Source organism: Hordeum vulgare, chromosome 4H (genome assembly GCF_904849725.1).
Source record: "Hordeum vulgare subsp. vulgare chromosome 4H, MorexV3_pseudomolecules_assembly, whole genome shotgun sequence".
Lineage (NCBI taxonomy): Eukaryota > Viridiplantae > Streptophyta > Magnoliopsida > Poales > Poaceae > Hordeum > Hordeum vulgare.
In genome coordinates, this window is record NC_058521.1 from 575,838,476 (window position 1) to 575,863,356 (window position 24,881).

General features: G+C 44.2%; 3 protein-coding genes across 4 annotated transcripts; 1 reads left to right on the forward strand and 2 right to left on the reverse strand.

The window, feature by feature from the left end:
* Positions 1 to 326: 326 nt before the first annotated feature.
* On the forward strand, positions 327 to 1,625 carry LOC123449670 (VQ motif-containing protein 9-like). The gene has a single exon (XM_045126960.1). It carries the CDS (start codon positions 521 to 523, stop codon positions 1,232 to 1,234), a length of 714 nt encoding a protein of 237 aa, XP_044982895.1. The 5' UTR covers positions 327 to 520; the 3' UTR covers positions 1,235 to 1,625.
* Positions 1,626 to 2,971: 1,346 nt separating this feature from the next.
* Positions 2,972 to 6,355, reverse strand: LOC123449669 (2-carboxy-1,4-naphthoquinone phytyltransferase, chloroplastic). The gene is made up of 10 exons (XM_045126959.1): positions 5,888 to 6,355; positions 5,538 to 5,641; positions 5,262 to 5,333; positions 5,025 to 5,163; positions 4,663 to 4,778; positions 4,434 to 4,533; positions 4,298 to 4,336; positions 4,086 to 4,196; positions 3,930 to 3,995; positions 2,972 to 3,842 (listed from the first exon to the last, which is right to left on the reverse strand). Exons 1-10 carry the CDS (start codon positions 6,134 to 6,136, stop codon positions 3,732 to 3,734), a joined length of 1,107 nt encoding a protein of 368 aa, XP_044982894.1. The 5' UTR covers positions 6,137 to 6,355; the 3' UTR covers positions 2,972 to 3,731.
* A 7,249-nt stretch (positions 6,356 to 13,604) lies between these two features.
* Positions 13,605 to 15,354, reverse strand: LOC123447180 (transcriptional regulatory protein AlgP-like). 2 transcript variants are annotated; one of them, XM_045123762.1, is made up of 4 exons: positions 14,800 to 15,354; positions 14,686 to 14,718; positions 14,404 to 14,499; positions 13,605 to 13,912 (listed from the first exon to the last, which is right to left on the reverse strand). In XM_045123762.1, the coding sequence occupies exons 1-4, from the start codon at positions 15,124 to 15,126 to the stop codon at positions 13,829 to 13,831; spliced, it is 540 nt and encodes a 179-aa protein (XP_044979697.1). In that variant the 5' UTR covers positions 15,127 to 15,354; the 3' UTR covers positions 13,605 to 13,828. The 2 variants fall into 2 exon arrangements, with proteins under 2 accessions (XP_044979697.1, XP_044979698.1); XM_045123763.1 differs by lacking the exon at positions 14,686 to 14,718.
* Between the last annotated feature and the right edge of the window lie 9,527 nt (positions 15,355 to 24,881).

A 24,881-nucleotide genomic window follows, 5' to 3' on the forward strand; every position in this document is an offset into this window, starting at 1 on the left:
AACACCCTAGCCTTGGTTATTACTACTACCTTGCGTGTGCGCACACACACATATAATATATGTGTATGTATGTATATATATATATATATATATATATATGCACAATACCCTAGCCTTGGTTCAGGAGACTTTCTTCGAGTATATATATGCTTGCACCAAAAGAAAGAGAGTAATCGAAGTTAATCCCAAAATAGATATAGAAAAATAAAACATAAGGAAGCAAAGCGTTGGGTCGAAACCGACGACGGCTGGAGCGCTGAGCAGCCAGTCACCAATCAGCTGGCTCATCATCATCAGCCAGCCACAGCCAGTCTGCTCGCGGAGGCAGGCTCAGCCTCTCTTTTGCTTTGCTTTGGCCTTTGGCTTGGCTCAGCAGCTTGGCTTGGGCAGCAGCAGAGAGCAGAAGCGCAGACAGAGAAGATCCCATCGCCCACCGCCCACTCGCCTCCCCCCCCAAATCCCCATCTTCCCACTCCTCCCCACCTCACTCTTCCCCCTCCCCCGCCGCCGTCCTCCGGCCATGGACAACCCCAACCCCAACCACCCGCCGCCTTCCGCGGCCGCCTCCACCGCCGCCCTCCGAGCCCTCAACAAATCCTCCTACAAGATCTCCAAGCAGTCCTCCTCCACCTCCTCCTCCGCCTCTTCCCCCTCAAAGAAGGCGCCTTCCCCCCCGCCGCCGTCGCTGCCCTCCCGCATGTCCCCTCCACTCCTCGCCCCGCCGCATCCCCCCTCCCCCGCCGACCACCCGCCGCCCCAGCCCCCCGTCTACAACATCGACAAGTCCGACTTCCGCGACGTCGTCCAGAAGCTCACCGGCTCCCCCTCCCACCTCCTGCCTCCCCAGGCCCCGGCGGCCGCGGCCCCGCCGGCGCGGCCCGTCATGGCCCCTCCGCCTCCGCGCCCTATCATGGCCAATCCGCCCCAGACCCCGCTCTCCGCCATCCCGTCCCGGCTCCACCGCATCCGGCCGCCGCCGCTCGCCCCGCCCCGCCCGGCGCCCATCCTGCCGGCGCCGGCCCAGCCGACGCTCTCCCCCCTCCCGGCGCTCCCTTCCGTCTGCATGTCGGCGGAGTCCCCCATCTCGGCCTACATGCGCCGGCTCCGCGGGATGCCGTCGCCGATCCTCGTGCCCACGTCGCCCCTCGGGTTCGGCTGCCTCCACTCGCCGCGGGCGCCGACGTCCCCCGGCGTGGCCATGCCGGCCACCAGCCCCCGCGTCCGCGACCCGTGACCAAGAAACAACAACTGCTGCCGCCGCTGCTGCTTCCGATGTGTAGATATGGCCGGCCTAGGAGAGAGATCTGGGGAGGCGGCGGCGAGGGAAGGGGACGGAGCAGCAATACAATTACAATGTGTTAGCTTCGCCTTGGAATCCAATCTCAAATTCTTTTTTGTAGCGTGTTCTACCTTACCTACCTTAATATTTTCTTGGTGTAGTATATGGAGCATGCTGTGTTTGACAAAGGATGGACTTGTTCATGTCTGGCCGAATTCTTTTGTAACAAGCTTATGCAATATGCAATATGCAGTGGCAAACCCCAAACCTTTATATGCAAAATTTGTTTAGGACAAATGTTATGGATGATGTTATGATATGATATGATATGCAAAGTTATTAGCCATCTCTGCTCTGCTTGGCTACTCTTGGAAACCTTCACTTGGAGCACATCACTAGCTTTACTTTCTTAGCGCCACTGAGGCTTTCAAGCTGCTCTTATCCAATTCAGGCCCGGTCGCATACCGGAATTCCGGTATGGACCTGGTCTTTGTTGACTGATTGGTATTTGGATCATCGCTATTGACAGATTTTGTTCGTAGGCGGCTACTATATACAATTAGGCTTGGATTTCTGGTGTGATGTGGACATTGTTTTTGTTTTTTGGTGTGCACCATGGGCCATCTAATTATGTTCACATGGGTTGTAAAGGATGTTGGGTGACACATCGCCGTTTGGTTTTGCCCTTTTCTCTTGTTAATCATGGGGTTTCATTTGTTTATCATGTGGCTGGTATAGGCTTTTCAGGGTGCACACCCTACATATTGCATGATCTATTAGCAGTGACAGACCCCCCTGAATCTATTTCCTACTAACAGTGAGCTGCTCAGTGATGCTCAAATCATGCTTCTTGAGTTGCTTTCGACTCGAGCACATTGTGATCTCTCTTCCCCAATCTGACTGGGAACTAGTTTGAATAGTACTCCCTCCGTTCCTAAATATAGGTCTTTTTAGAGCTTTCACTAGAGATTGCATACGGAACAAAATAAATGAATCTTTACTCTAAAGTATGTCTATATACGTCCGTATGTAGTCCGTAGTGAAACCTCTAAAAAGGCTTATACTACTATTTAGGAACGGAGGGAGTAGTAAGATTGAGAAATGGGTGTCAGTTCAATAGTCACCGATTCCTTGATAAGCAGAACTTTTTATGGGTAATAGATTGCTGGCTTGGCCAGAGTTGTTAGTTCTTCACCTCTTGTCACTCTCACTTTCAGAAAAAAAATGACTTGCAGCGAATTAGCACAGAAGTATCAGGGCTGTCGACATTTCATTTTCTTCATTCTTTGACCTCATCAGGGCTGTCGACATTGTAACAGAAAGATGTGCTTCTTAGGTTTCTTGGTGGATGTGGACCGTGGAGGAGGAACATATTCAAACGGGTGGCGAGATATTCTCAACTTAGGAATTAAGGATCTGATTTGAAAAGGAGGAATTGAGAAGCACAGATGCCCGTTTCTGTGGTGGGCTGGCTTTGGAGGAGGGGATAATCACTGGTACCGCAAGACCAGTCAGAAAGTGGTGTGTTGAGAAGGAACGATGGATGCCGGCGTGGTGGTCTGGCCGTCATTTTCACCATTTTCCTCTACTACCTCGTGCGTGTATATATGTTCACCACCAGTCAGCTCCTGGTGTGGTAATCTTGGTTATTTAGGCTTATACCAGTACCAGCAACCATGTTGTTTGGTTTAGTTACATGATGAATCCGTGATTCTCACTTTGATTTGGGCAGTGAGATGAACATACAGCAGCATTATCAGTAGCAGTAATACTAGATACTACTGCAAGGCCTGCGATTTGAAGATCCGGGAGCCAATGATACAGTACAAACATAGGAGTAGATGGCAAGGTGGGAAAGGCAGCACACAAGTTGGCCTGCGCGCCGTACCAGGAGCAGCTGGGCTACCACCACTCTCTGCCACCGCCGGTTGGTAAAGAGGGGAAGTAATAATAATGTAGTAATGGCAGTCCGTCCGTCGGTAGAGGAGAGGAGAGGGCCGGAGCATGTTGTGACTGACTTGTCCCGTCCTGCCTCATCAGAATTCAATTCAATTCATATGCTGCTGGAGGCCAAGCAAACGGCGATCTACCCTAGCAGTAGCTGCGAGGACGGACGCGCACGCCAAGCTACCTCTCCCTTTGCATGGAGAAAAGAGTCTACCTAGATGATCACGGGATACTGTACTGGTGGTATGTACGTACAAGCTAGAGCCTGCTGCTGTGAGCCTGCCTCTGAACCTCTGCTTGCCCAATCCGGACGCCTCCGGCTAGACAACTGCCATTGAATTTCTACTGGAGTAGAGTAGCTGTGAAAGATGTGTCTGTGTCTGTGTCTGTCTGTGTTTTCTTTATTCCATTTGTTAAACTGCAATAAGAAGGAAGCGTTTCTCTGATATCTGTTGCCTCCAGAGTGTCAAGACTGTCAATGGTGGCCCGTGTGTATGTCTGTCTGTCAGGCAAGCATGCCGTTCCTGGCCAGCGCCAGGCCGGAAGCCAGCGCCATCCCGAGCACGGCGTGCAGCCGCACGCAGTAATACTTGGCCATGAAGATCTTGGCGTCATCCTGCATTTTTATCCAACCCCAGCCAGTGTTAATGTGCAAAAAAATCAGAAGGAAAAAGGGAGGGGGTGAGAAGGGAGGATTACTTACATCATGGTTTCTCTGCACGTAGTCCACGACCCATTTGCCCAGAGGGAGAGTCAGGGCGCCAAGGACCTGTGATACGGCAGCAATGGCACCTGAGGTGAGAACTGTGTTTTGTGATAATTTTCTTAAGAGGAACAGCATGATGAATCAGTAGCTTACAATGCAGGATGGCGGGAGGCATCTGCTTATGCCGAAAGCCGCCAAGAGAGCGTAGAGGGCGCCGATCGCAAGCGTTACTACTGTCGAGCCTGTTTTGGTGCCGATTCTTACCTGTTTGCAGATTCACACGCAAAAAACTTGTGTTATACGTAGTGCTGATTATTTGTACATGAGTGAAATCAGATGTGCTGAAAAAACAGAGAGTGGAATACCAGGGGAGACATCTTTCCGACAGCCCTGTCTCCGTCGATCTACAGATTGTGAGGGAGTTCGTCAGCTAATGATCCTTTCACAGATATAAAAATATTGCGTCAATCGTATATGTCAGGGGGGTTGAGTTTCTTATACCTGGTGAAAGTGGCTGCAGAAGAGTATCAGTGTGGTTGTCAACCCGACAAGAATCGATGAAGCTATGACTGTTTTGGTGATAGGGAGAAGCGCAGTCCCGCTGACAAATTCCAACATTTCAAACATATTTGTAGAGAAATTAAGATAGAACATCGTCCTTCAACACTCTAAAGTGCTGATTATACACACAATAGTTGATAACTAGACAACTGGTTGTTCTAGGGTGTACCTTGAAATGCTTCTGCTGCTGTTTGAGAAGTAGAAAGCTGATGTAGCCAATGGGCCAAATGCAGCAAAACACAATGGTTCGCCTAGGCCACGATAACTCAATCGGAACGGCGGGCACTGTGAAAATGCACATGATAGACATTAAAGAGAATGTGATATAAACATTAAAGCACAACTTCATTCTGCCAGATTAGCTGAAATACAGAAAGTAAGTGAAATGCGGCTAAGTACTAAAATGCACCAGTCGTTTTAGATATGAGAACCCAAGGTTTATCACCAAAAGGCAAATATATTGTATCATGATACAGATTACACAACATAAAGAAGCACAAATGTTCCAGGAAGAAGGGCACAAGATTTTACCTGATAAACATAGCCGCAGAGGATTGCACATAGCACCAACACGATGAACCTGACGTCCCCTGCTTCAGCAAAGGCCCAAAATAGCCCTCCAAACCCGAGCAGAAGAGAAAGGTTCGCTGCATACTGTGTCACTGCTCGACTGCACATCAGATGACACTGTAAAATGTTTCATTCCTGAATACAGGTATGGAAGCATGTAGGATGTTACTACTGCCCGGTAATGGAAACGAGCAGTACCTGCCAACAATGTTGACGACAGATTCTTTCTTGTTCTTATCAGCACCGGTATCTGAATCGTAAACGTCATTGCTGCAGCAGAGTGGGTCAAAACACAGTTAAGTCCAGAACAGGGGAATGTCTGAATGGTTGAACAGTGCTTTTGATATAAGCAGAATGTATGTTGTATGTTCTTGCTGCAGTAGAGTAAAAAGTACAGTAGATCCGTAGCAGGGGAATGAGTGGTTGAACAGGGTAATGAATGTTGCATGTTTCTGTACTGTACGCGAGTTTTACCTCAGATTGAGCCAGGTGATCACGAGGACAGCAGCTGCCAAGAGGCCGAAGTAGCGCCCGGCGAAGAACAGCCCCGCGTGGTTGTAAGCAGCAGCAGCCCCTACCTGCAGGTGCAAGCAACCGTCAATGCAAAGCAAATGTGTATGGTGATCGTAGTTGCAAACCATCAAATGTTGTGTGATCTTCCAGTTTGGCTTGTTGTTGCAATTAGCTGCGATCAATGATCCAATGCTCATTCTGATTTGCATGCTAACAGGTTACAATCCTGAATTGTAGGGTTAAGCATTGGCAAGGGCCTGCACCGACCGGGGTCATGGGGAGGGAGGAATTTGCAGCCGCGGGGAACTCACGGTGAGCGGCACGAGCGCCACGGAGTAGATGGGCAGCTTGGCGGCCCTCCAGAGCAGCGTGGCGCGTGACAGCTCGCCGGCGTCACCGCCTCCGCCGGACGCCGCTGCGGCCGAGCACCGCACCCGCCGTAGCGCGCGGCGCCTTCCCCGGGGCTCTGCGGAGACTGCAACGCCGCCACGGGCACAGGGAGAGGGAGGCGCGAGAGGGGATACGAGGAGAGGCGCGAGGGCAATGCCGGCGAGCGGCATCGGCTCCGAACGCTGGCTGGGGGAGGGAGCTCGGGTTAGACTAGGAGTGGCGTAACATCGAGCGGGGCACGGCCGCCGGCCAGGGGCAGCTGGGAGCGGCGGTGCGGTGCTTGGGTTCGGGCTAGCGCGCGTGCATGGATAAGGCTGGGCCGCTGGGGGGATCGGAGACGTCGACGCGCGGCAGAGGCAGTGGGCTGGGCGGGGGTGACCAGCGAAGCGTGAAAGGTTCTTTGAGTTCGAGCGGCGGAGAGGCGTCCCACGTCGCCCATGATCAAGCAAGGGCAAGGCTCCAATCTTCCGTTCCGTTTGCTGGCGCCCCGTCTCCGTGTCACCGTGTTGCCATTGCTCGTGTGCTCCGTTGCGATGCCAACGAGACCAGACATTCATTGTGAGCATTTCCCGGTCCATGTCACGCTCACGCTTGCCCTGAAAAACTCAAGTTCGGTCCGTCAGCGCTCCCGCTAGAGTTTATTAGCGCAACTCCTACGCGCACCACTCCAGAGTCCAGACTCCTCGATCATTCATCTCTGTTTTAGTCCAAACAAACGCATGATCTCATTTTCAAATTCCGTCCGTTTAACATTTGGTTCGACCTATTTTCGATGCAAACTTATCCCGGTTTACGTCTAGACGGCTATCGAAAGGACACCCATGTGTCTGCTTCTTGTCCGTCTCGGGCCCGACTGTCGACCACCCACCTACCTCCCACCACTCGATGTACGCATGGAGGAACCCACCTGTCAGTCATCCATCCGGCCGGTCGTCATCCTTTTTAATGTGGAAGTCGTGGACCTACCAATTCACGTTTCAAGCCCTCTCCACGCGTGCCTTCTCAAACCCTAGTGTCCAGTGCCATTTCCTTTTTTGCGGTTTTTTTACCTTTGTCAGTACCAGACAGAGTCCAAACATAATGGATTTTTTTTTGAAAGATATTGGACCCATGAAGCTTCCGGAGGAGGCTAGACGCCGCACGAGGAGGCAACAAGCCTGCATGGCACGCCAGCCCTTGTGACCTGATTCCAGTTCTATAAATTCCAAAATATTCTGAAAACATCAGAGAGCCACTAGAAACACCTATTCCGTCGTCGCAAGTCTTTATTCCACCGTGATCCCATCTGAAAGACCTCTCGCGCCCTGCTGGAGGGGGAATCGATCATGGAGGTCGTCTACATCAACCTTGTTGCCTACATGATGATGTATGAGTAGACCACCATAAACATACGGGTATATATGTAGTACCTAGATGGCTTCTTTTCTTTCTATGATTTTCAGTATGTTTTTATCGCAATTCCCACGCTGATCTATCTGATGTAATCCTCTTTACGGTATGTTCATTAGAATCTGATGAATTATGGGTTTATGATCGGATTATGCACTGAAACAAATTGAGTATCTTCTGAATTCTACCATGCATGATAACTACACCCACACACAGCAAGGCTAAACCCAACCGGACACACACCAGACCTACACCCACACCAGCACGGGCACACAACAACAAGATTGGACCGTCGAACAACAGCAGGACAAGGACGACGATGATGATGATCTGTATGATTTGGCCGACAATCCGAGAAAGAGGGGTAGAGGAGAAAGCTTCAGTATGTGGGAGGACGAGCTATTGTGCGATAGTTTTATAGCCTGATATGCATAGTTTTGTGGCCGGGTATGCATAGTTTTGTTCGTCACTAGCCGGATACACATACTTTTGTTTCTCACTAACCGATATGCATAGTTTTGTTGATCACTAGCGGATATGCATAATTTTGTTGATCACTAGAGAATATGCATATTTGTGTTGGTCACTTGCCGATATGCATGGTTTTGTAGCCGAAAATCTATGCGCAGTTGTGCAGTCGAATATGCATCGTTGGCAATGTTTTTTTTGTAGCCCTCTCGTACATGTATGGTGTTCAAGAAATGGGAGAAGATAAACTTCACCGTCATACATCTAGCACCGTGACTGACTGATGGGCTGCAGCGTCTTCCTGATGTAAGTAACCAGGGCCGAAGCACTCCAGTAGCAGCATTCGAGGCCTCTCACCTGTGGGCTCTGGTTTAGTCCGCTTCCTGCTTTGCTGCACGCACTGTTGAGCCACTCCACACCCCTCCAATTAGTCCCACCTCGCTAGTTTACGAGAAGAATTGCCAACTTAAATACCCGGCTGGAGGGAAAGAATCGCTGAGCTCAGTCACGAGAGCTTGTAACCCATGTGGGGGCGTCTAAGGTGGTGTGGATGTTTGGTGTGGACTGTGGGCCTGGGCTTGTGTTGTAACATTGCCGGCCTGCCCGTTCCAAGTTGGTAGTGGGCTGGGTGACCTGGGCGAAAGCTCCGGTCTCTCAGGCCCTGAAGCGGCAGGCACCACGTTAGGCTGGTTTCACAGAGCAGCGTTCACTGCCCGCTTCCAACGGTGGAAGGATAACAGACCGCTGCACCATGGGCCCGCTCTGGCACATGGTCCCTCTATAACAGACCATCATCTTTTTTTTCCCCACGCTTAGATTTTCATTTACTTAATTTCTCATTGTGTTCAGATTTTGGATTCTGTTTTTTTTCAGCTCGAAGATATCCCGTGGATGTTTCTCATCTATACATTCCAAAAAAAGAAAGATTTCCCTTAAAATAACATATGGCTCACGGTCCCTCTATAACAGACCACCATCTTTTTTTTTTCCCCCACGCTTAGATTTTCATTTACTTAATTTCTCATTGTGTTCAGATTTTGGATTCTGTTTTTTTTCAGCTCGAAGATATCCCGTGGATGTTTCTCATCTATACATTCCAAAAAAAGAAAGATTTCCCTTAAAATAACATATGGCTCACGGTCCCTCTATAACAGACCACCATCTTTTTTTTTTCCCCCACGCTTAGATTTTCATTTACTTAATTTCTCATTGTGTTCAGATTTTGGATTCTGTTTTTTTTCAGCTCGAAGATATCCCGTGGATGTTTCTCATCTATACATTCCAAAAAAAGAAAGATTTCCCTTAAAATAACATAATTCATTTCTTCAATTTTCCTTTCGCCGTATTCGATTTTTTTCTAGAAAAATGCCATGTCATTTCATATTTGATTCTAAATTTTTCTACGCTCAAAGTTCTCTTGTGGGTGTTTCTCACCACCATCTTTTTTCATCCACGATGGATTTCTTTCATTTACTTAATTTCTAATTGTGTTCAGATTTTTGGATTCTGATTTTTTTGAGCTCAAAGATATCCCGTGGATGTTTCTCATCTATACATTTCACAAAAAAGAAAGATTTCCCTTAAAATAACATAATTCATTTCTTCAATTTTCCTTTCACCGTATTCGATTTTTTTCTAAAAAAATGCCATGTAATTTCATATTTGATTCTAATTTTTTCTACGCTCAAAGTTCTCTTGTGGGTGTTTCTCACCACCATCTTTTTTCATCCACGATAGATTTCTTTCATTTACTTAATTTCTAATTGTGTTCAGATTTTTGGATTCTGTTTTTTTTTCAGCTCAAAGATATCCCGTGGATGTTTCTCATCTATACATTTCACAAAAAAGAAAGATTTCCCTTAAAATAAAATAATTCATTTCTTCAATTTTCCTTTCACCGTATTCGATTTTTTTCTAAAAACAAAAGGCCATGTCATTTCATATTTGATTCTAAATTTTTCTACGCTCAAAGTTCTCTTGTGGGTGTTTCTCACCACCATCTTTTTTCATCCACGATGGATTTCTTTCATTTACTTAATTTCTAATTGTGTTCAGATTTTTGGATTCTGATTTTTTTGAGCTCAAAGATATCCCGTGGATGTTTCTCATCTATACATTTCACAAAAAAGAAAGATTTCCCTTAAAATAACATAATTCATTTCTTCAATTTTCCTTTCACCGTATTCGATTTTTTTCTAAAAACAAAAGGCCATGTCATTTCATATTTGATTCTAAATTTTTCTACGCTCAAAGTTCTCTTGTGGGTGTTTCTCACCACCATCTTTTTTCATCCACGATGGATTTCTTTCATTTACTTAATTTCTAATTGTGTTCAGATTTTTGGATTCTGATTTTTTTGAGCTCAAAGATATCCCGTGGATGTTTCTCATCTATACATTTCACAAAAAAGAAAGATTTCCCTTAAAATAACATAATTCATTTCTTCAATTTTCCTTTCACCGTATTCGATTTTTTTCTAAAAACAAAAGGCCATGTCATTTCATATTTGATTCTAAATTTTTCTACGCTCAAAGTTCTCTTGTGGGTGTTTCTCACCACCATCTTTTTTCATCCACGATGGATTTCTTTCATTTACTTAATTTCTAATTGTGTTCAGATTTTTGGATTCTGTTTTTTTTTTCAGCTCAAAGATATCCCGTGGATGTTTCTCATCTATACATTTCACAAAAAAGAAAGATTTCCCTTAAAATAACATAATTCATTTCTTCAATTTTCCTTTCACCGTATTCGATTTTTTTCTAAAAACAAAAGGCCATGTCATTTCATATTTGATTCTAAATTTTTCTACGCTCAAAGTTCTCTTGTGGGTGTTTCTCACCACCATCTTTTTTCATCCACGATAGATTTCTTTCATTTACTTAATTTCTAATTGTGTTCAGATTTTTGGATTCTGTTTTTTTTTCAGCTCAAAGATATCCCGTGGATGTTTCTCATCTATACATTTCACAAAAAAGAAAGATTTCCCTTAAAATAACATAATTCATTTCTTCAATTTTCCTTTCACCGTATTCGATTTTTTTCTAAAAACAAAAGGCCATGTCATTTCATATTTGATTCTAAATTTTTCTACGCTCAAAGTTCTCTTGTGGGTGTTTCTCACCACCATCTTTTTTCATCCACGATGGATTTCTTTCATTTACTTAATTTCTAATTGTGTTCAGATTTTTGGATTCTGATTTTTTTGAGCTCAAAGATATCCCGTGGATGTTTCTCATCTATACATTTCACAAAAAAGAAAGATTTCCCTTAAAATAACATAATTCATTTCTTCAATTTTCCTTTCACCGTATTCGATTTTTTTCTAAAAACAAAAGGCCATGTCATTTCATATTTGATTCTAAATTTTTCTACGCTCAAAGTTCTCTTGTGGGTGTTTCTCACCACCATCTTTTTTCATCCACGATGGATTTCTTTCATTTACTTAATTTCTAATTGTGTTCAGATTTTTGGATTCTGTTTTTTTTTCAGCTCAAAGATATCCCGTGGATGTTTCTCATCTATACATTTCACAAAAAAGAAAGATTTCCCTTAAAATAACATAATTCATTTCTTCAATTTTCCTTTCACCGTATTCGATTTTTTTCTAAAAACAAAAGGCCATGTCATTTCATATTTGATTCTAAATTTTTCTACGCTCAAAGTTCTCTTGTGGGTGTTTCTCACCACCATCTTTTTTCATCCACGATAGATTTCTTTCATTTACTTAATTTCTAATTGTGTTCAGATTTTTGGATTCTGTTTTTTTTTCAGCTCAAAGATATCCCGTGGATGTTTCTCATCTATACATTTCACAAAAAAGAAAGATTTCCCTTAAAATAACATAATTCATTTCTTCAATTTTCCTTTCACCGTATTCGATTTTTTTCTAAAAACAAAAGGCCATGTCATTTCATATTTGATTCTAAATTTTTCTACGCTCAAAGTTCTCTTGTGGGTGTTTCTCACCACCATCTTTTTTCATCCACGATGGATTTCTTTCATTTACTTAATTTCTAATTGTGTTCAGATTTTTGGATTCTGATTTTTTTGAGCTCAAAGATATCCCGTGGATGTTTCTCATCTATACATTTCACAAAAAAGAAAGATTTCCCTTAAAATAACATAATTCATTTCTTCAATTTTCCTTTCACCGTATTCGATTTTTTTCTAAAAAAATGCCATGTAATTTCATATTTGATTCTAATTTTTTCTACGCTCAAAGTTCTCTTGTGGGTGTTTCTCACCACCATCTTTTTTCGTCCATGATAGATTTCTTTCATTTACTTAATTTCTAATTGTGTTCAGATTTTTGGATTCTGATTATTTTGAGCTCAAAGATATCCCGTGGATGTTTCTCATCTATACATTTCACAAAAAAGAAAGATTTCCCTTAAAATAAAATAATTCATTTCTTCAACTTTCCTTTCATCGTATTTGATTTTTTTCTAAAAAAATGCCATCTCATTTTATATTTGATCCTGATTTTTTCTACGCTCAAAGTTCTCTCGTGGGTGTTTCTCATCAAAAATACATTTTAAATCAATATACAACAACAACAACAACAACAAAAAGAGCAACATTGACAGGTTAGAGAAACAGAACAACTCTGCTCTTCAACATTGATCTGTAATCACTTCATTTGTTCTCTCCCTTCAAAAAGTTTTGAATTGTTTCTCTTAGTTCTCATGTGCCAAAACCTGTTCGGGTACTGTCAGACTGGTACCAATTTTGTTGATGTCGATTTGATTGTTTCAATCAATATTTTGCATCAAGTTGTTTGGTGATTACACTGTAGTTGCATCTTAAATGATTGTATGGCTAATCATCTACTCCCGCCGATTCAACATAAGTGTTATTGTTTTAGTTTAAATTTGAACTCAAATCACGACACTTATTTTTGATCGGAAGGAGTACATCAATGCCGAGAATTGGCCCCCAGCCGTCCGATACAGTCGCGCACACCCTAGAGGCAAAGCCAGGATGAAAATCGAGAGGGGGCAAAGAGGTGCACAATATTTTTCTAGAAACGTGTATACGAACTAATGAATAGATCATTTAGGAAACCGACCTCACAAACAAACAGATTAGAAAGGAGCCAGACGGGCGGCACGTAGGTTTCTTACCGGCTTCGCCCCCATGCAACAACCCCACCCTTGCGGTTACAAATTCATGTGACAACCGTCGTAGCTCTGGTGACGACGATTGAAGCTCGCTGCCGCTCATCCCCGACGATGCAAGCTTGTCGGGCGCACCTGACGCTTGCACCAAAAATGAAACGAGTGTTAGCTCTCTGTATCCGAGTGACAAGCTTAGTTGCTGTGCCTCAGCCAGATCCTGCATTTCCATCATGTCTAACATAACATTTCTTCTGGAAGTTTAGGTGCAGCCACTACTCCTTGTAGGATAAAATGTAATTCAGCAGTAGCATTCTTCCCGCATTCGTGTGTTGGGTCGTACTTTTCCCCGCGGCGAAAACAGAGTGCATTGGCACGTCTAAAATAAATCCATGAGCTGCTTATCCTTCCAAAATTTACCAGTACCAGAGAATTGGTCGTCCTAATATGGGTAGTGCACTGAAATCTAAGACAGAAGCTCCTGGAACTGGTGCTGATGCTCTTCCAGCCACAGCGCTGCGTTGCTTGAGTGACAGTAAGGTCTTGATGCATGTGTTTCGGATGAAATCGTACCACGCGGCCCTGGGTCGATACCAACTGTCACGTCCCCCTGGGTCTTGGGAGAGGTTCACCATGCCAGACTTAGGAGAGAAGAACATGAAAGACATAGACGAAGACTTCAGTTTATTTGATTCATCAGACGTAGTACTAGATTGTTTCAGTTACAGTACAGTCCAGCACACAGCTTATAAGCTCCACACAACCGCTGGCACGATAGCTTTAACTTAACACACACTTGCGCCATCTTATTTACGGTCGTCCACATCGGGTGGCGTACCCCTGCGATCTAGAGTACGTTTCTTCTTCTTCCCCGGACGTGACATAGATTCTCTACTTGAGGCACCAATTCAGCAGCAGAATCACGCCGATCACCAAGATGAAGATGAAGAGGAAAACAGTGAACACCACAAATTCCTGCAGCAGTTCATCTCAACGGGTCAGTTCAGTTCAGCAGCGATACCAGAATGCAAGCACATGTTGAAACAAGAACGCGTATAAAACCCGGAAACTAGTACGCGTATGAAACCAGTATTCTAGACCTGGCAAACTGAAATTAGTACGCGTATAAAACTAACATTGGCCTTATGTTTAATCCATCAAGCAAAGTAATATTTCACGAGGTACTCGTAAGGCCGGGGCGTTGCCTCCTTTTCTAAAAAAAACGAGGTACTCGTATCGTTTGCTAATTAGTACTCCCTCCGTTTCAAAATAAGTGATTTAAAAAGAACTCAACTTTATACTAAATTAGTTAGTATAGAGTTGAGTCGTTTTTGAGTCACTTATTTTGGGACGGATGGAGTAGTTTACTGGCAACAACATAGAGAAACACGAATCACATTTAAGCGAGGAAGGAAAAAGTAGCAGCATCGATATATCTCGATAGAAATAAGTTCGAATCGCATTACCACAGCTCCATGCGGTGACGCCGCCTGTGCTGGTGGATTCACTGGTGGGTTCACTGGATTGATGACCACAGTCGCTGCAGGAGCTCTCACCACCATCTGCAGCAGTTGAGCTCAGCATGTAAGTACATGTTCCACCTCAAGCAGCGAACACTAAAATTGGCCTACATGTAGGCTGTAGCTCGAATCTGAACGCCTTATGTTAATTTAATTCCATCAAGCGATTGTCACAAGCTACTCCTGTAATCCTACGTTCTACTATATGTCAGATCGTTTGCTACTTACCTTTACTGCCGATTGATCATCACGTAGAGAAAACTGAGCATAATCAAGCAAGGAAGGAAAGTATCAGCGTGGATATATATTGACAGAAATGATTGTGATTTGTGAACCACATACCGAGACCGACAGAGAATATGCACCGTTGTTGGCCGCCGCCGCCGCCGGAGGTTTGCCCGTGTTGTCGGCCGCTGCTGCCGCCGCCGGAGGTTTGCCCATGTTGTCGGCCGCTGCCGCCGCCGGAGGTTTGCCCATGTTGTTGGCCGCTGGTGCCGACGTCGGAGGTTTGCCCGTGTTGTTGGCCGCTGGTGCCGCCGGAGGATTAGCAACCTTGTTGGCCGCTGGTGCCGCCGGAGGTTTGGCCACGTTGTGGGCCGCTGCCAGTGCCACTGCCTGTGGATTGGTCACGTTGTTGGCCGCCGCCGGCACGGCTGGAGGATTGTCCATGGCGTCCGTTGCTCCGAGCACGCGTTCAGAGAGAGGGAGGGAGAGTGGCGAGAGATGGAGAAGGGTATGAGCTGTGGGGCGAAGTGCTCTCTGGCCAGCGATGGAAGAAGTAACCGGGTAGAGTAGTTGTAGCCAGCAACCAACCGATCGAGAATGAATTTCTTTTGCGATTCGGGTGTAGCAAAGGCTCCTGTGGGACGGCACCGATAGGGCTCCTCTTCCGGGGAAAGCTCCAGATTCGACTGTGGAAACCGCGTGCATGCATGTGAAAGCAGAGCTGAGAAAATGGCAACGCTAGCTATCCCTCGTATACACCGAAATGGCAACTCAATTATGGACCGCCTGCACTGCACGGTGCACCTTCTCTCCATGATTTCATCGAGCACCATGTTCCTGTGACTGGCTCGAGGTGTCACGGAATCGGTACATGAAGGTGGATCACTATAACTATAACTCGAGATTTGAACGAGCAAGTAGGTCAGGATGGCGTGCATTGCCGAACCTTTTAGTTTTGATGATAGAATGATATAACTCTGCTTAAATATAAGGTTGTATGGAACGAGAAAGTTAATTTTTTCATGAAGATTTTTTTTGCTTGTTAGAGCATCTACAGCCCGACCGCCTATATACTCCTCAAACGTTCTCCCGGTCAGTGTCCGGTCAAAGAAAGTTGATCCAATCGGCCCCCCACTTCCTTCCTAAACATTCGGACTGACCAACACCCTTTGTATCCATCTTAAATATGAGAACGATATGAGGGCTCGTGGACGCGTCCGGGCACTCTTGATCAGTCCATCATGTAGGACGCGACCCTACCCCGGTTCATCTTTTCCTTTTTTGTATTTATTCTTTTTTCCTCTTTCTTCCTTTTCATCAATTACGTACAAGTAATCGGAAATATAAGAAAAGACAATAAGTAGTACGAATGCGCGGACGAAAAAAATAGGGGCTCAAAACTGACATGCCCGGTCACTGACCGGACGCGTCCGCAGACGTTTATAGGGTCAAAAAGTTTCTTCTCCTAGTTTCATACATGAAATCTCAGGCCTCAAAATCTCCCATGTGGGTAATACGGTGGAAAGTGATTGATTATGACCAGAGATCACTGTGAGTATAAGCCATTGTCAGGGGCGGACCCAGCCCAAGAATCCAGTAGGGGCCCAAGTGACTGGGGGCACTAATATTTGGCTAACTGGGGGCCCAACTAGTAAAATATTGGGCTTCATAGTAGTAAAAATAGAAAATGACTGGGGGCCGGGGCCCCACTCAGCCCAACGTGGGTCCGCCCCTGGCCATTGTGAGTTCTAGAAACTAATGCAACTGCTCCTCCACCCTCATGTCATGCAATAGCTCCGTTAACATTACACTTGGCGAAACAAATCACTGGCAATGTCCACGATAACCTTCCAGACTCTTCTTTCTTTACTGAACTTCTTTCTTATCTTTGTCCGCAATTTCCCGCAACACACTTGCGAAGCTTTGGATAAATAGATGAGTTCAAATAGGGAGTTGAAGCTCATTCTCATAGATCGCTTTTCGGCGGGTCGCTGAAATCACCCCAAATGTGGCTACCATCATCACAAATTCAATATGCGATAAGGAACCCTTCATCACAAAAAGCGATGGTTTGCATTGCCCTCGTTTGTCAAAATCATATGTTCCAACACTTCAGGCTTTGCCAATGCCCATACACTTCTCGACATGCAATAGTTAGAAGAGCATGTTGCCAGAAGTCTTCTCTTCAGTGCGAAGAGCAGCAAGGTCAGGGAGCCATACTACGATTGTGGGGTGTATCAATAGTTGACAAAAAGTGCAAAGATAATCTCCACCTTTACATTTCAGTGACAGAATACACCAATCTCTCCCTTTAGTTGCAGTTGTCGATGACCCAAATTTATGAAATAACCACCCTTCTCGATTGTATTTGACACTAAGAGAATTTTGGTCTTGTAAGATCCCCCACGTGTACCTCGCGAGAAAAACTAAGTTAAATAATTCTAAATCTCTGAACCCCAAACCTCTCGTTGATTTAGTTGAATCATAACATCCCATGAAACCTATGCCACTTTTAGTTCACTGGCTTTACAACCCCACCAAAACTTCCTAATTATTTTATTCGTGTATTCGCAAAGACCTCGAGGTAATTTAAAGCACCCAATTGAATATACTGGGATAGCCTGCACAGCAGACTTGATCAAGACCACCTTTCCTCCCACAGATACGAGTTTGTTAAGCGAACCTTGAATCTTGTTCCTAATTCTGTCTTTCAAATACTTGAAAGTCCCATTCTTGGACGTTCCAACATCAATAGGCAAACCGAACATTTATCCCTTAAGGTTTCATTTTGCATGTTAATGCTAGATTTTGCTTCATACCTGATACTATGAAAGCACCCTATGCGAAAGAAAACCGAAGACTTCTCTAAATTAGAGTTTTTTTGTTGAAGCCTTGCAATAAGTCTCCAAAAGGTTTGATACTTCTCTAGCTCCTTCTTTACTTGCAAATAGTAGGTGATTTACCTGAGGTACCGGCTGATCCGCTTTAATTCCTATTAAGTGTGGTGACTGGTCAAAATATTTTAGGTGGCACGAAAGGCTCTCTGCTACGAGGAAAAAGAGGTAGGGTGAAAGAGGATCTCGCTGTCGGATACCTCTGGTGGGTTTATATTCATCCAAGTTCTTCCCACTGAACATGACATAAAAAGAAACATAGCTCACCATGTTCATAATTATCAAGGTACATTGCTGATAAAATCCCAACTTGATCATAATTGTTTCAAGATAAGTTCATTCAACCTCATCACAGAATCATGTCAAGTTTCAGAGTGCATGACCTATGTTTTCGGGCTTTGTTGCTCTTCTTATATTTAAGCACCCATAAGCCGATATAATATTATCCATAATAAGGTGCCCCGATCAGAAGTTATCTATTCAGAAATGATCTCGGGGAGGATTTTCTTTAACAAGTGAGCCAAGGCCTTAAAGCAATCTTGTATTGTGCAATCTAATAGACCAAAACTGAGAGATGCTAGAGGGGTTAGGTACCGTCAGAATTAACACCAAACTATATTAGTTATTGACTCCACAATATCCTTTCCCTCAACAATTTTAAGAACCGTTTGAGTGACATCCGGTCCACACACTTCCCAATGATGCTAATTTTTTGGGCCCAAAAACCGTCCAGGCTAGGAGATTTCAAAGGAGACATTAATCTCCTCTTCGGTGCATATTTGGCCGCACACACTCGTGGCATGTGAAAATAAAGGCATGCCATCACTAACCTATTAGTGCTTGCATACCAAATATGCCCACGCCACAAATATTCTAGGAAATTAGTGATGGCGTGGATTGAAAATGGTGTGTCACCAAATGAGATTATGTATAAGCATTTCTGCACAACTGAGTAGTAATGCCTCTAGGAAGGGAACAACACCTAAATTTTGCTATCACTTGATCAAACTACCAATGGTCAGGTCCTTGGTTTCAGCCTAGAGATAAAGTATGAGCAAAACCGAGCAATTCCTTCAACAAGGTTACGACGCAAAACACCGCCATTGCATGTATAACCGACTAGGGTAAAACGCAACATTTGCAGCATAGAGCTCGATACTAGGTACTCGAGAAGCACCACCAAATCCAAGCCATCATGTGTTGTCGCCATCAATTTTCAGAATCACATCAGGTAGTAGTATGGTAAGTGCGAGTATGCACCAAAGGCTCGGAACAATGAAGTTTGCCTTCACACATACAACGAAGATTGGTGAGCGAGGAAGGTCGCCGATATCGCTACTCAATTCGGGACACTCCAGCACTTACGCACTGTCACCATGCTCTGTCTGTTGGAAATATGCCCTAGAGGCAATAATAATTAGTTATTATTATATTTCTTTGTTCATGATAATCGTTTATTATCCATGCTATAATTGTATTGATTGGAAACACAATACTTGTGTGGATACATAGACAAAACACTGTCCCTAGTAAGCCTCTAGTTGACTAGCTCGTTGATCAAAGATGGTCAAAGTTTCCTGGCCATAGGCAAGTGTTGTTACTTGATAACGGGATCACATCATTAGGAGAATCATGTGATGGACTAGAACCAAACTAATAGACGTAGCATGTTGATCGTGTCATTTTGTTGCTACTGTTTTCTGCGTGTCAAGTATTTGTTCCTATGACCATGAGATCATATAACTCACTGACACCGGAGGAATGCTTTGTGTGTATCAAACGTCGCAACGTAACTGGGTGACTATAAAGATGCTCTACAGGTATCTCCGAAGGTGTTCGTTGAGTTAGTATGGATCAATACTGGGATTTGTCACTCCGTATGACGGAGAGGTATCTCGGGGCCCACTCGGTAATACAACATCACACACAAGCCTTGCAAGCAATGTGACTTAGTGTAAGTTGCGGGATCTTGTATTACGGAACGAGTAAAGAGACTTGCCGGTAAACGAGATTGAAATAGGTATGCGGGTACTGACGATCGAATCTCAGGCAAGTAACATACAGAAGGACAAAGGGAATGACATAGGGGATTATATGAATCCTTGGCACTGAGGTTCAAACGATAAGATCTTCGTAGAATATGTAGGATCTGCTGGGGAACGTTGCATGGGAAATAAAAATTTTCCTACGCTCACGAAGACCTATCATGGTGATGTCCATCTACGAGAGGGGATGAGTGATCTACGTACCCTCGTAGACCGTACAGCAGAAGCGTTAGAGAACGCGGTTGATGTAGTGGAACATCCTCACGTCCCTCGATCCGCCCCGCGAACAATCCCGCGATCAGTCCCACGATCTAGTACCGAACGGACGGCACCTCCGCGTTCAGCACACGTACAGCTCGACGATGATCTCGGCCTTCTTGATCCAACAAGAGAGACGAAGAGGTAGAAGAGTTCTCCGGCAGCGTGACGGCGCTCCGGAGGTTGGTGATGACCTTGTCTCAGCAGGGCTCCGCCCGAGCTCTGCAGAAACGCGATCTAGAGGAAAAACCGTGGAGGTATGTGGTCGGGCTGCCGTGGAAAAGTCGTCTCAAATCAGCCCTAAAACCTCCGTATATATAGGTGGGAGGGAGGGGAGGAGGCAGCCTCAAAACCTAAAGGTTTGGCCGAAATTGGAGGTGGAGGAGTCCTACTCCAATCCTACTTGGAGTAGGATTCCACCTTCCCACTTGGAAACTCTTTCCACCTTGTGTTTTTTCCTTCTCAAACCTTATGGGCCTTAGTGGGAACTTATTCCAGCCCACTAGGGGCTGCTTTATCTCTTCCCATAGCCCATGAGACCCCTTGGGGCGTGACACCCCTCCCGATGGTCCCCGACACCCCTCCCGGCACTCCCGGTACACTACCGATGAGCCCGAAACTTTTTCGGTAATGCACGAAAACCTTCCGGTAACCAAATGAGGTCATCCTATATATCAATCTTCGTTTCCGGACCATTCCGGAAACCCTCGTGACGTCCGTGCTCTCATCCGGGACTCCGAACAACATTCGGTAACCAACCATATAACTCAAATACGCATAAAACAACGTCGAACCTTAAGTGTGCAGACCCTGCGGGTTCGAGAACTATGTAGACATGACCCGAGAGACTCCTCGGTCAATATCCAATAGCGGGACCTGGATGCCCATATTGGATCCTACATATTCTACGAAGATCTTATCGTTTGAACCTCAGTGCCAAGGATTCATATAATCCCGTATGTCATTCCCTTTGTCCTTCGGTATGTTACTTGCCCGAGATTCGATCGTTAGTATCCGCATACCTATTTCAATCTCGTTTACCGGCAAGTCTCTTTACTCGTTCCATAATACAAGATCCCGCAACTTACATTAAGTTACATTGCTTGCAGGGCTTGTGTGTGATGTTGTATTACCGAGTGGGCCCCGAGATACCTCTCCGTCACACGGAGTGACAAATCCCAGTCTCGATCTATACTAACTCAACGAACACCTTCGGAGATACCTGTAGAGCATCTTTATAGTCACCCAGTTACGTTGCGACGTTTGATACACACAAAGCATTCCTCCGGTGTCCGTGAGTTATATGATCTCATGGTCATAGGAACAAATACTTGACACGCAAAAAACAGTAGCAACAAAATGACACGATCAACATGCTACGTCTATTAGTTTGGGTCTAGTCCATCACATGATTCTCCTAATGATGTGATCCCGTTATCAAGTGACAACACTTGCCTATGGCCAGGAAACCTTGACTATCTTTGATCAACGAGCTAGTCAACTAGAGGCTTACTAGGGACAGTGTTTTGTCTATGTTTCCACACAAGTATTGTGTTTCCAATCAATACAATTATAGCATGGATAATAAACGATTATCATGAACTAAGAAATATAATAATAACTAATTTATTATTGCCTCTAGGGCATATTTCCAACAGTCTCCCACTTGCACTAGAGTCAATAATCTAGTTCACATCACCATGTGATTCCAACGAATCCAACACCCATATAGTTATGGGGTCTGATCACGTCTTGCTCGTGAGAGAGGTTTTAGTCAACGGTTCTGAAACTTTCAGATTCGTGCGTTCTTTACAAATCTTTATGTCATCTTATAGATGCTGCTACTACGTGCTATTCAGAAATGCTCCAAATATCTACTCTACTATACGAATCCGTTTCACTACTCATAGTTATCCGGATTAGTGTCAAAGCTTGCATTGACGTAACCCTTTACGACAAACTCTTTAACCACCTCCATAATCGAGAAAAATTCCTTAGTCCATTAGTTACTAAGGATAAATTTCGACCGCTGCTAGTGATTCAATCATGGATCACTCTCTGTACCTCTCAACATACTTTGAGTCAAGGCACACTTCAGGTGCGGTACACAGCATGGCATACTTTAGATTCTACGGCTAAGGCATAGAAGACGACCTTCGTCTATTCTCTTTATTCTGCCGTGGTCGGGTTTTGAGTCTTACTCAAATTCACACCTCACAACGCAACCAAGAACTCCTTCTTTGCTGGTCTATTTTGAACTCTTTCAAAAACTTGTCAAGGCATGCATCTTGTTGAAACTTCTATTAAGCGCTTTCGATCTATCTCCATAGATCTTTGATGCTCAACGTTCAAGTAGCGTAATCCAGGTACTCCTTTGAAAACTTCTTTCAAACAACCTTGTATGCTTTACAGAAATTCTACATTACTTCTGATCCACAATATGTCAACCACATATACCTATCAGAAATTCTATAGTGCTCCCACTCACTTCTTTGGAAATACAAGTTTCTCATAAACCTTGTACAAACCCAAAATCTTTGATCATCTCATCAAAGTGTATATTCCAACTCCGAGATGCTTGCACCAGTCCTTTGAAGGATCACTGGAGCTTGCATACTTGCTAGTATCTTTAGGATCGACAAAACCTTCTGGTTGTATCACATACAATGTTTGCTCAAGGAAACCGTCGAGAAAACAATGTTTTGACATCCTACGTGCAATATTTCATAAATAATGCATCAACAACTAACATAATTCTAACAGACTTTTAGTATCGCTACGAGTGAGAAAGTCTCATCATAGTCAACTGTTTGATCTTATCGAAAACATCTTTGCGACAAGTCGAGCTTTTCGTAATAGTGACTTATCACCATCATCGTCTGTCTTCTTTTAAAGATCCATTTTTACTCAATAATCCTATGACCATCAAGTAGTTCTACCAAAGTCTACACTTTGTTTTCACACATGGATCCTCTCTCGGATTTCATGGCTTCCAGCCATTTGTCGGAATCTGGGCCCACCATCGCTTTCTCCATAACTCGTAGGTTCATTGTTGCTCAACAACATGACCTCCAAGACAGGGTTACCGTACTACTCTGCAGCAGTACGCGACCTTGTCGACCTACGAGGTTTGTAGTAACTTGATTCGAAGCTCAATGATCATCATCATCAGCTTCCACTTCAATTGGTGTAGGCGCCACATGAACAACTTCCTGCGCCCTGCTACACACTGGTTGAAGTGATGGTTCAATAACCTCATCAAGTTCTACTACCCTCCCACTTAATTCTTTCGAGAGAAACCTTTCCTCGAGAAAGGATCCGTTTCTAGAAACAAACACTTTGCTTTCAGATCTGAGATAGGAGATGTACCCAACTGTTTTGGATATCCTATGAAGATGCATTTATCCGCTTTGGGTTCGAGCTTATCAGACTGAAACTTTTTCACATAAGTGTCGAAACCCCAAACTTTCAAGAAACGACAGTTTAGATTTCTCTAAACCTCAGTCTATACTGTGTCATATCAACGGAAATACGCGGTGCCCTATTTAAAGTGAGTGCGGTTGTCTCTAATGCATAACCCATAAACGATAGTGGTAATTCGATAAGAGACATCATAGTATGCACCATACCAAATAGTGCGTGGCTATGACGTTCACACACATCATCACACTATGATGTTCCAGGTGGCATGAACTGCGAAACAATTTCCACATTGTCTTAACTGTGTACCAAAACTCGTAACTCAGATATTCATTTCCATGATCATATCGTAGACAGTTTATCCTCTTGTTACGACGAACTTCACTCTGAAACGGAATTGAACTTTTCAACATTTTAGACTTGTGATTCATTAAGTAAATACTCCTGTATCTACTCAAATCGTCAGTGAAGTAAGAACATAATGATATCCACTGCGTGCCTCAGCACCCATTGGACTGCATACATCAAAATGTATCACTTCCAACAAGTTACTATCTTATTTCATCTCAATGAAAACAAGGCCTTGCTCATGTGGTATGATTCGCATGTCACTAGTGATTCGAAATCAGGTGAGTACAAAGATCCATCAACATGGAGCCTCTTCATGCAATTTATACTAACATGACTCAAGCGGCAGTGCCACAAGTAAGTGGTACTATCATCATCAACTCGTATCTTTTGGCACCAATATCATGAACATGTGTAACACTACGATCGAGATTCAATAAACCATTGAAGGTGATTATTCAAGAAAATAGAGTAACCATTATTCTCTTTAAATGAATAATCGTATTGCAATAAACACGATCCAATCATGTTCATGCTTAACGCAAGCACCAAATAACAATTATTTAGGTTTAACACCAATCCCGATGGTAGAGGGAGCGTGCGACGTTTGATCATATCAATCTTGGAAACACTTCCAACACGTATCGTCACCTCGCCTTTAGCTAGTCTCCGTTTATGCCGTAGCTTTCATTTCGCGTCACTAATCACTTAGCAACCGAACTGGTATCCAATACCCTCGTGCTACTAGGAGTACTAGTAAAGTACACATCAACATCATGTATATCAAATACACTTCTTTCGACTTTTGCCAGCCTTCTTATCTACCAAGTATCTTGAGTTGCTCCGCCTCAGTGATTGTTCCCCTCATTACAGAAGCACTTAGTCTCGGGTTTGGGTTTAATCTTGGGTCTCTTCATTAGTGCAGCAACTGTTTTGCCGTTTCACGAAGTATCCCTTCTAGCCCTTGCCTTTCTTGAAACTTAGTGGTTTTACAAACCATCAACTATTGATGCTCCTTCTTGATTTCTACTTTCGCAGTGTCAAACATCGCGAATCGCTCAAGGATCATTGTATGTATCCTTGATATGTTATAGTTCATCACGAAGCTCTCACAGCTTGGTGGCAGTGACTTTGGAGAACTATCACTATCTCATCTGGAAGATTAACTCCCACTTGATTCAAGCGATTGTCGTACTCAGACAATCTGAGCACATGCTCAACGATTGAGCCTTTT

What these genes read in the sequence shown, in the direction of transcription:
- LOC123449669 (XM_045126959.1), bottom strand. Translation starts at nt 6,136, where the DNA reads ATGCCGCTCGCCGGCATTGCCCTCGCGCCTCTCCTCGTATCCCCTCTC. An exon ending in ATCACCTGGCTCAATCTGAG is followed by an intron (nt 5,334 to 5,537) that starts GTAAAACTCGCG and finishes ACTCTGCTGCAG; the next exon opens with CAATGACGTTTACGATTCAG. An exon ending in AGCAGCAGAAGCATTTCAAG is followed by an intron (nt 4,534 to 4,662) that starts GTACACCCTAGA and finishes GGAATTTGTCAG; the next exon opens with CGGGACTGCGCTTCTCCCTA.
- LOC123447180 (XM_045123762.1), bottom strand. Translation starts at nt 15,126, where the DNA reads ATGGACAATCCTCCAGCCGTGCCGGCGGCGGCCAACAACGTGACCAAT. An exon ending in ATGATCAATCGGCAGTAAAG is followed by an intron (nt 14,500 to 14,685) that starts GTAAGTAGCAAA and finishes CAACTGCTGCAG; the next exon opens with ATGGTGGTGAGAGCTCCTGC. An exon ending in CGTCACCGCATGGAGCTGTG is followed by an intron (nt 13,913 to 14,403) that starts GTAATGCGATTC and finishes GAACTGCTGCAG; the next exon opens with GAATTTGTGGTGTTCACTGT.
- LOC123449670 (XM_045126960.1), top strand. Translation starts at nt 521, where the DNA reads ATGGACAACCCCAACCCCAACCACCCGCCGCCTTCCGCGGCCGCCTCC.